Source organism: Nicotiana tomentosiformis, chromosome 3 (assembly GCF_000390325.3).
Source record: "Nicotiana tomentosiformis chromosome 3, ASM39032v3, whole genome shotgun sequence".
In the NCBI taxonomy this organism is placed as follows: Eukaryota; Viridiplantae; Streptophyta; class Magnoliopsida; order Solanales; family Solanaceae; genus Nicotiana; species Nicotiana tomentosiformis.
The window spans coordinates 15,757,843-15,768,867 of NC_090814.1; the positions used below are offsets into that span (position 1 = coordinate 15,757,843).

The following is an 11,025-nucleotide window of genomic DNA, read 5'->3' on the forward strand; positions in this document are numbered from 1 at the left end:
TTCAGACTCATGAGGGACTCTTACAGCCCAAGCGCTATAAGTACAGACAACTCACGTGCTGCACGGACAACTCACGTACTATAATATCATATCTGGACCCGCACGAACAACTCACGTGCTATAATAATATCTGGATCCGCACGACCAATTCACGTGCTATAATAATATCTGGATCCGCACGACCAATTCATGTGCAATAGTATTATATATATATATATATATATATATATATATATATATATATATATATATATATATATATATATGTACAATTAGGCCATCGGCCTCCCTCAGTCATCAATCTTTCCAGTCTCTCTTTTATGGGCTCACAATGTCATGAGAATAGCCCAAAATGATGATATGATGTATCAATAAATAACAACAGAGACTGAGATATGATATGCAATGAAATGAATATGACTTTGAATTTTCAATTTAAAATAAATATTTCACAACAATATGACCTCTGTGGGTCCCAATAATACTTGCACATAGCCTCAACATGATTTTTAATATGCTTTTCAACTCGATTTCCTTAACTCATAAAATTGCATGGAAAATGCCAAAATTATTTAAATACAAAATTCCACAGAAATAATTATGTCATAATTTTTATAGTGCACGCCCACACGCCCGTCACCTAGCATGTGCGTCACCTCCCAACAATTTACGAAATACATATATTTAGGGTTCATACCCTCAACTCCAAGATTAGAAAAGTTACTTACCTCGAACAAGCCGAATCCAATGTCGAGCAAGCTAAACAATGCTCCAGAAATCTCATTATGTGCGTATCAACTCCCGAACGGCTCGAATCTACCATCATTAATTTGATTCAGTCCACACAATTTATAGAAATTAATTCCATATCAAAATGTTAATATTTTCCATAAAATTCGAAATTACATCCCAAAAATTACCTGTGGGACCCACGTCTCGAAATATGATGAAACTCATAAAATACGACAATACATCCAATTACAAGTTCAACCATACTAATTTCACTCAAATCCGACTCCCAGTTGGTATTCAAACTTGAAAAAATCGTTTTGTGACATTATAGAAATTTCCTTCTATTTCTCTTGAAGATTCAATAATCTTACACCAAAAATGAAGATTAATTCATGGAATATAATCACAAGGGAGTTAAAAACACTTACCCCAAGTTGTGTGGAAAATTTCCTCTCCAAAATCGCCCAACCCGAGCTCCAAAATCCGAAAATGGAAAAAAAATCTCGGAACCCTCGTTTTAAACACTGCCCAGGCATTTCCGCACTTGCGGTGCCTGGGCTCGCACCTGCACATCCGTATTTGCGGACAAAAATGTGCGCCTGCGAAAATAGCCAGCCTTCCAAAACCTCGCATCTGCAGCCCTTTTCTCGCATCGGGCTCGCAGATGCGCATTCCCCTTCGCACCTGCGGTCGCCTCACGCCAGCCCCAGTCCGCATCTGTACCAACACCTTCGCACCTGCGGCCTCGCAGATGCGAAAAATTCCTCGCACCTGTGAGCACTGCCCAGTCCCACTCTTGGCCGCTTCTGCGGCTTATTTCACGCACATGTGGCTTCGCACCTGCGATCAAAATCTTTGCAGGTGCGATCACACCAGTAGGCAGCAGTTCCAGCATTTTCTTAAGTCCAAATTTGATCTGTTAACCGTCTGAAACTCGCCCGAGGCCCCTCGGGACCTCAACCAATTGTATCAACAAGGCCCATAACATAATACGGATCTACTCGAGGCCTCAAATCACACCTAACAACATCGAAACAGCGAATTATTTCTCAATTCAAAATCAACAAATTTTGAACTTTCAAATTCAACATCTTGTGCCGAAACACATCAAATCAATCCAGAATGACTTCAAATTTTGCGCACAAGTCACATTTCACAGTACAGACCTATTTCAATTTTCAGAATCGGATTCTGACCTCGATATCAAAAAGTCAATCCCCGGTCAAACTTTCCAAAATTCAACTTGCGGCAATTCAAGCTAAATTCCACTACGGACCTCCAAATAATTTTTCGGACACGCTCCTAAGTCCAAAATCACCATACGGAGCTATTGAAATCATCAAAATTCGAATCCGAGGTTGTTTACACATAAGTTTGCATCCGGTCACTATTTTAACTTAAGCTTTAAACCTTGGAACTAAGTGTTCCAATTCCTTCAAAAACCTCACTGGACCCGAACCAATTACCCCGGCAATTCACACAACAACTGTAAAGTACAATTCGAGCAGTAAAGAAGGAAGCGGAGTTGTAATACTCAAAACGACCGGCCGGGTTGTTACAGAATCATTTATTTAAGCATAGAAAATGACGTTGGGCCACAAGGAACAACTTATAAATCCAGTATGTAAATTTAATTAAAGACAAATTCATAAGTCATTTATGTACAAAGGAATCATTTATATAAGCAGAGAAAAAGAAGTTGGGCCCACAAGAAACAACGTATTAAATTTAATTAAATACATTATGTGAGATAAACATTTAAATTCTAAACTCATTACTCATACTTAATATAGATATGAGATAGAGAGAGAGAGAGTTATTTAAAAGCATGCTCTTTTCACAATTTTATTTGTCATTCATATTATTTCTATTTATATTATTACGGTTTTTATCACATGTTTTCTATATATTATAATAATATGTTCAATATTTCTTTTGCCGGATCCATACTTACAAAAAAATGGAAAATTATTTGCAAAATTTAAAATTGTACATTTTGATTTCAATTTTCATAAATATCTATCATATGTTTCATATTTATGAGGAGACATAGTTTACTGCTATTAGATGTAGTTATAAAATTAAAAGGACAAATTTCAAAGTTCAAACTTGTACGAAAAATTGTTTACAGCTTGAAGTTCACTAATACTAATAAAAAATTTAAATACAAAACTCACTTAAATTATAACAATATAAAGCTGGATGATTAGTATAAACTTCCAATTCAAATTGCAAGTGGTTCTCTTGGAATAAATAAAATATTCCTTCAATTAATAAATGAGTAAATAATTTGACTTAAGGCTATAAGGACTCCATGGAACAATTTTTCTTTCGTAAGTAAGTTAGTTAAATAGGATAAATAGTAATCATTATTATAAATTTATATTATTTTCTTGAAATTTTATTATGTAACTCAAAATACAAATTTTTATAATATTTATGTGATTTCTTAAAAATTTTTACTCATCGACACAGGTACACGTGTAACGCGCGTACGATGAGACTAGTATAATTAATTTGAATTAGTTAAGTGGTGAACTTGTAGTAATTAAACTAGTTTAGTTGTTATTATCTGAAAGTCCAAAAGAGAAAACTAAAAAAAGAAACCAAGATCCAGTCAAGTTTATATGCATAAGTGAAATAACCTAATTAGTAAAAGGAAAACGCACAATTCATTGAGGTGACTATTTTCATGTTTGTTTTCAAGAATTGATACTTCACTAGCCAACACTTTAATTAACGAGTTGGTTGTGCCCAAATTATCGACCCGACCCATAGAAGTATCAAACCGTTAAAATCCCACTCAAGAGTTCAAAATAATGGCAACAAAAAGCTTCAATATTGAGCACTGAGCACCAAAGAATGAGCTTCAAACTCGCCAAGAATGCTATCTCACATACAAAAATTCAATCTTGCTTTCCTAAACAAGACCTTAAAGGCCAAACAGTTGCTGTAAGTATTTAGAAATAAGGCCATTTCTTTGAATTTTGCTAGTTTCTTTCCTTCCATTTTTTTTTTTGGTTAAAATCTTTATAATTAGATTAATGTTGAAAAGGGTTTCTACTGTTGGTTTGGTTACAGATAGTTGGTCTTGGGAAATCAGGGATAGCTGCTACTAAGCTTGCTCTTGCTAGGGGTGCTTCAGTTTTGGCAATTGATCAAAATGAGAACTTGAGACCAATCTTTAAGGTACAATTTATGGTTAATACTCTCCTTATGTGACAGTATTTGACTAAGCACGGAGTTTAAGAAAGGAAGAAATACTTTTGAAACTTGTCGGCTAAAAAAAAGTCATAACCATTTGTGTGACTATAAATTATCACATTAAGGGGTCGTTTGGTTTGAATACAAGTTATGTCGGGATTAGTTATACCGAGATTAGTTATGTTGGATTAGTTATACTCGTATTATTTCTTATTGACTGTTTGGTATGTTGTATTAATCCTGGTATTGCCAATTTTACTGCTGAGATAACTTATCATGGGATTACTATTTCACCCTATGGCGGTACTAAATTTTAATTCTTGAATTATTTTTGCTTATCCATCGTACCAAACAACCCGTAAGGGTAAAACCTTTAAAGTTAAACTGTTTCTAATTATAGAAGGCGAAATACATAAACGACCCCTTTAAGTTGTCCACGACGATCAGTTGGACACCTTAACTGAGTCCATTTTCAGCTAGACACTTCATTCTTTCACAAAAGTGTGTCTTTTAAACACTCGGTCCAATAAACCTCATGTGTGAGTTACAATCGCGGATGACGTGTCAAGCAGACCAATCATTAAATGACACCTGGAATTTTAAAAACAAATGCACTCTTATTAAAAAATAAAAATTAAATCGCCGGCTGGATGTCCGCCAACGAGGCTATCGCAAAACCACCATGAAACCACCTTGAGTCACTCTCTCCTGCCACCGTAAAACACTGCTACTACGCCGCTACATCAACGTTTCTCCACCAAGCACTCCAATCCAAACACTAATGAAATTCCTTCGCTTCAGCCAAGAACCTTAAATGTCGCACAAGCTCCACCGTGTATCCTCCCTAGTCACCGACCAATATTTCCTTTTATTATCTCAAATTCTTTCGTCGTGCTTTGAAGCGCAACAATGGCGGAAGAAAGAGCCATCCATATGCGAGTGCGGAAATGAATATTTCCTCCATCTTCAATATTTTGTGGTCTTTTACATAGAGGATTTTCTATGATTTTTTAGTTTGAAATTCAAGCAGATGAGAAAATTGTGAAATTCTTAAGCACGCTCCTTCTCCTCTCTGTTACTCACCAGTAACAGAAATTACATGTCCTTCCACTTTTGCTTCGATTAAAGGGAGAAAGGAAGTGGGTGAAAAAGATTGGGAAATTTTCCCCAGTCGAGATCTAACGGTGGAGTCGAAGGCCCTACTCGATTTGTAATTATTTTAATTGGTAATATATGAAATGGTAGTTTAAAGTGAGGTTTCTGTGTATTTTTCATTGGTGTGTAATAATGGTGGTTTAAGTTGGAGGTGGGTGGAAAAGATTTGAAGAAGAAGGTGATTTAGGGTGGGTCCACATTGTTTTTAGGAAAAGAAAAAGATAAACCTAATTTTAGGTAGGCAACTCGCGTCTCGGAGAGTGCATTTCACGCGATTTGGGCTAACAGGGTCAGGTGTTTAGTTGATCTTCTTTTGTGAATGAATGAAGTGTCTACTGGAAAATAAGCTCAATTAAGGTGTCCAACTGATCGTCGGGGACAACTTAAAGGAGCCGTTTATGTATTTCGCCATTATAGAAAGATGTTATTTCTTGGGGACAGACTAAAAAGGAAAAGTGTGCCACATAAAACGGGACAGAGGGAGTAGTACATGTTTTCAGGATAATAATCAGTGATCCATTTTGTTGATTTTAGTGTTAGTAAAAAGATGTCCTTGCTTTTATGCAGCAAAATGTTTGCTTGGATGAGTATAATGATGATTTGAAGACGGTGTTTGGTAATTTTGATAATGAGTTTCTGAAAGAGGCAGATATAGTAGTTGTTTCTCCTGGAGTTCCGCTTGAAAAATATGGACTTTTCTCCATGTTATGTTCGGTAAGCATAATTAGTCTGATTTTGGAGGGTGATATGACCAATTTGATATACAAGTTTTGTTATGTACACAGAGAAAGGAAAAAAAAAGTGGAATCGTGAAAATATTGCAGGATCATAGGCTGATTCTTGCGGCCTTTTCCACTACTCAATTTTTTAATTCTCTTTCATATTTAGGGGAAGAAAGTACTCTCGGAGTTGGATTTTGCTGCCCAAGTTATTCCCAGTTGCAGTAAGATCTTAGCTGTGACAGGAACTAATGGAAAATCTACTGTTGCCACATTTGCAGGACAGGTTATTCCTTTAATTGCTCATATTCTGTGCTTTTTTTCGTCTCTTTATTGTGTGTTTGGTATGACAGAATTCATTGTCCATAGAAAGTATTAACCTGGAAAATGTTTTCCATGGAATATATTTTCTTGAATTTCGGTGTTTGGTTAGTAAGTGAAAAGTATTTTCCAAAGAAAATGTATATTAAAGATTAATAATAATATTAGAAAATCAGAGAGTGTTTTTATGATATTTTTGAGTACTAAAGATTAATAGTAATGTCTAATTAGTGGTTGGAGCAGTGACATGAAGTTAAAGAGTGGAGATAGTTTATGATGGACAATAACTTTTGCCCAAAAGTGAGGGAAGTCATTTTTTCCCCCTTTTGGTGGAAGAAAATATTTTTTGGCAACCAGACAGCAGAAAATGCTTTTTCTGGAAAATGACTTGTGTCATGCCAAACACACCCTTTAGTCAACCTTTTCTTTGTTATCTTTGCAAATATGTTACTAATCTAGTATATATTTGTCAAAATCTGGATTTCTGTAAATTTTTCAAGTGTCTTGTAAGTTGTTGCATATCATAGGTTTACATGAAAGCACAAGAAACCAGAGGTAGAGCAATTCGTTTAGTTTTGAGGCATGTTATTGATAGTTGGATAAGAGTTTCAGTATCATATGGAGCATTAACTTTTCTTGTCAATTTACAGAGATCATACATGTTGAGTTTAGGTTGCTTTTACTAAACATCATTCTCTGTGTTATTCTGAAGGTAGATGCTTAACTGTTTGGGTTTCGAGACATTCGTTGGCGGGAACCTTGGAGTTCCACTTTCAGAAGCTGCTTTTCAGTGCTTAACTTGGTCTCACCAAAGACCTTTACAGGCAAGTATGACCTTCCTGTACTTGTTCAAGCCCCTAATTTATGCATATGAGATTTTCATACTTGATAAATTTTGTTCATATTCTTATTTTCAGGTTGCTGTTGTGGAGGTCAGTAGTTATCAGTTAGAAATCCCTCCCAAATACTTCTGTCCTTCAGTAAGTAGGTTGTCCGTTTTTTGATAACTAGCGCATCTAACAACCTGTTCGTGTTATTCTAATTCTAAAAACATGTCTAGGTTGCTGTGATTCTTAATCTTACTCCTGATCATCTCGAAAGGCACCAAACTATGAGGAACTATGCTGCAACCAAGTGCCGCATTTTTTCGCACATGAGAGGACAGAAAATTGGTATCATTGCTCTTGGTAAGTGATTAGAGGAAACACATGGGGCACATTAAAACTAGTTTTACCCATATGTTGGCTTGCTTGTCTCAAATGACCATTACAATTTATGTTTGCTTTGAATAAGGAACCAAATATGCAAGTATTGGAAATGATGATATCGCTGTTTTAAAAGACGAATGACAATAGCTGGTAAAAAGAGCAAAATGACCTATTGGGGTCAATAGTGTGATGCCTGTGATGTCGAGCCTCAATTTTTTTCTGAATCAAAGATTATTATTAGTTCACTGGTGTCCATCTCATATCCACGCATGCCTAACAACCTCACATCTATTTAGGAAACCAGTATCTTGATGAAGCAATTATGGATCACGCAAATGGCGTTAATCTTGCTTGGATTGGATCTCGCCCTGGTGTCAGGGTAAGATACTTTATTTCTTAATACCTAAAGATCAAGAAATCAAAGAATTGAGTCACGCATTGTCACTTGTGTAAAGAGAATGGGCTGGTAGATTTAGCCATGAATCTTAAGGTCCTTCAGAAAAGCAATATTTCCTATACCGAATATGGATGAGGTAGCAGCTTAAAGCAATCATAAATAACAAAGGAAATATAGGTGTTTCTTGTGCCATCATCCTGGCTGAAATTGAGACGAACATTTTCACTTGTCATATCCTCTTAGAATTTAGTTGGTGGTCTTTGGTGACAAAGTATCTTAAATTTTTACCTGTAACTGGAAGGTTGATGTGGAGGCCAATATTGCTGACTTAAAGCTTCCTACAGTAGGATGTGTTTCACAACTAAAATTAGGTGAGCTGAAGGCAGTTGGGAATCACAATTACACTAATGCTGCAGTGGCTGCACTATCGGTTATCGGGTTGGATATTGAGATCAACGCTACAGCTTTAAGCTCAACTATTTCCAAATTGAGAACTCTGCCTCATCGAATGCAAGTTGGTGAGTTGAAGCCACATCCTTTATGCTATTCGTTGTGGTTAATTACTATGTTTGTATCCTTCGACATTCATCTTTTTCAGAGACAAACTGTTAACATTTTACAATATGAAAGCAGAAAAGTAAGTATATGTAAGCATTCATTTGCTGAAGGAACATGATAAAAAGAACACAATCGACTTTTCCTTCTCTTGGGTTGTGTATTGATTTATACCAGTGCAATGCTTGAGTATTTTTGTGTCTGCTACCCATTTGGAATGAAACTCTATACGATATCAAAAGGAGTATCAAAGGGCCTACAGTATTACCCTTTAAAGGGAAATAGAAGAGACTTCGTAAATGGCTGGGAATCTTGTACTGCAATTCTTTGTTGATTTGCATTTTACTTAGTCTTTATGTCTGAAATTCTTGCTCAAATAATCCTAGCTGCAAATTTACTTCTAGATGATTAACTAAATCCTTGCACAAGTTTATTATGCAAATATCCATGTCCGACTGGAATGTCTAATGCAAGTACAAATTCATGGAGCATGTGATTTTGACAGGTTGAAACTCATTTCTTTTTCAAACAGATATATCTTCTAGAATATAACTAAGGAATGTAAACGGCATAGACACAATATTAAGATAAAACATGCATTATCATGCAGGAAAATGTATATCGTTTCTGCTAAAAAATATTTTCTGGATTAAGCTCTTTTACGTAATACTATCTAATACTGCCGGTGGATGCTCAATGGTAAGAAATTTAATAGTAATTTTTTTTCAGTTCATGTAGACAATGATGAAATAACTTGGGTTGACGACAGCAAGGCAACAAATGTTGAAGCAACATATTCTGGATTGATTGGCTTTGAACAGAAATCGGTGCTTCTACTTGGTGGTCTTGCAAAGGTTAAAATTCTTACTGGTTCATTAATGTTAATCCAACTTATTGTGTTTTTGTCCCTATCTCAATCTTCACAGAATTGAGTTGGTTCGGGGCAATCAAGAGCTTGTAGCATGATTAAAGCATGCTCTTAGTTGATTTGAGAGCAGATTAGAAGAGATGGTGCTTGATAGTTCTAAAATTGGAAAATGTAGTCATAAAACATTTGGATTCTGAAGTAAAAACTAAAGGGTAAGTGCAGTAGAGACGACAAAATTAAGGGCTTCAGCAGTGGTCATGCTAGAACCAAGACAAAAGAAAATTTATTCGTCTTGTGACCAGTCAGTAACATCCCTGCAACATTATAAGTGTCTAGAGTAATTTTTATTTCTCATGTAAAATCACCTCCTAGTCATCTGGAATGCTTTAAGAACGTTATGCTCCATGCAAAACATATGAAATAAGCATAGGAAATCAAAATAACAAAAATCAGATAAAAATCCTGTATGTACTCAAAGTGATGCACAATAATCTTTTTTTAATAAATAAAAAAAAATTCATGACTTCTCTCGCCCGTGCACACTATGCCCAAAAATTTTCGTAAAATGTAAAATTTTCTTTTTTCTTTTGCATTTTTCTCTTTAGGAGGTAAAGACAAAAGCTTCTAATGGATTTGAGCAGCTGGTAGAACCTCTTCAACACCATCGGGCTGTAATCACTGTATGTGACTGTTGTTGTAGCTTCGGGATGAAATCAGCGGATGCTTTATTAACTTTTGCTTTTGAAAAAATTGACACTGGTATCCGTTGTTCTACAGTTTGGATTTTCAGGAGTGATGATTCAGAAGACACTCTGTGCTAATGGCCTTACAATTCCATGTTTGAATGCTAAAACTCTTAAGAATGCCGTGAGCTTAGCAAGGAGTATAGCACAACGTGGTTTGTCTCTTACTTTGCAAAATCTCCTGTTTAGGTTGTTATTATCTATCTACCTTGTCATTGCATTGAAGACCATATATTTTGAGGGTTGAGTTAAGTAGATACTGTGAATTCAAGTTTGCAAGTAGTAGTACTCAACTATATATTTTGGTTGTAGGGGATGCCATTGTACTAAGTCCTGGTTGTGCTAGCTTTGACGAGTTCAGAAATTTTGAGCACCGAGGAAGGACCTTTCAGGAGCTTGCTATCTCATTAGAGTGACCATCTCGTCACAAGTTCATTGGAGATGGACCATTTTCGCCTTGTAATGCTTTTAAATTTATGTACATATTCCTAGATTCACTCTTCCTTTTAAATTCACTACTAGGCCTGAATTCTTGGAGATGTAGTTTTCCAAGGCAGTAAAGGGATTTTGAGATAATTAATTAAATGCTATGATAGAGTTGTATTAGATGACTAAACAAGACTCATTTTTTTGAACTTTTTTCTATTTTTATCGTTTCGGCCTTTCACTTTACACTTGTAATGTATTTACAGTTTCATCCATCTTTCTTTTCTTGTTTTTCTACTTTGGCAATAGATGTAGACTTGTAAAAGATTGAAACTAAATATAGTAACGACTACTTTTTATATTTTACAAATGAGTGAATACATTATAACAAAGTAGATATTAGTACGAGTCTTCAAGTTTTTATGTTGGGAGGATACCACTAGGACATCCATTTTAATTCTGATTCCATTAACAAAATCTTAGTGCTTTTTAGCCTTCTGTTAGAATCTTCTTCTTTCAATGATGAGCATACAATTAAATTTAAAAAAAAAACGCGTTCTAGAAAATTTAAGATTCATTACTTATTTTTTGTTGGAATTCAGCGGATAGTATCCTTAATAATGTGGATTGTTTGGAAGGAGAAAATTAAAAAATACCATTGTTGAATTTTGTTGTGCCTAAAACATTTGTTGAAGAA

The 11,025-nt window shown here is 35.3% G+C and overlaps 1 protein-coding gene across 4 annotated transcripts; it reads left to right on the plus strand.

Moving 5' to 3' along the window:
- Nucleotides 1–3,430: 3,430 nt before the first annotated feature.
- Nucleotides 3,431–10,621, plus strand: LOC104099333 (uncharacterized). Of its 4 annotated transcripts, none has more exons than XM_033656914.2 (13): nucleotides 3,431–3,684; nucleotides 3,814–3,921; nucleotides 5,659–5,805; nucleotides 5,980–6,096; nucleotides 6,848–6,955; nucleotides 7,049–7,063; nucleotides 7,192–7,318; nucleotides 7,636–7,718; nucleotides 8,038–8,254; nucleotides 9,021–9,145; nucleotides 9,765–9,839; nucleotides 9,937–10,057; nucleotides 10,215–10,621. In XM_033656914.2, the coding sequence occupies exons 1-13, from the start codon at nucleotides 3,595–3,597 to the stop codon at nucleotides 10,316–10,318; spliced, it is 1,437 nt and encodes a 478-aa protein (XP_033512805.1). In that variant the 5' UTR covers nucleotides 3,431–3,594; the 3' UTR covers nucleotides 10,319–10,621. The 4 variants fall into 4 exon arrangements, with proteins under 4 accessions (XP_033512805.1, XP_009604579.1, XP_033512806.1 ...); XM_009606282.4 differs by having other exon boundaries at nucleotides 3,433–3,684; nucleotides 7,049–7,111; XM_009606284.4 differs by lacking the exon at nucleotides 9,765–9,839 and having other exon boundaries at nucleotides 7,049–7,111.
- Nucleotides 10,622–11,025: the final 404 nt, after the last annotated feature.

Coding starts and splice junctions, on each gene's coding strand:
- LOC104099333 (XM_009606282.4), top strand. CDS start 3,595: ATGAGCTTCAAACTCGCCAAGAATGCTATCTCACATACAAAAATTCAA. Junction 7,719..8,037: donor GATCTCGCCCTGGTGTCAGG/GTAAGATACTTT, acceptor TGTAACTGGAAG/GTTGATGTGGAGGCCAATAT. Junction 9,840..9,936: donor ACCATCGGGCTGTAATCACT/GTATGTGACTGT, acceptor GTTGTTCTACAG/TTTGGATTTTCAGGAGTGAT.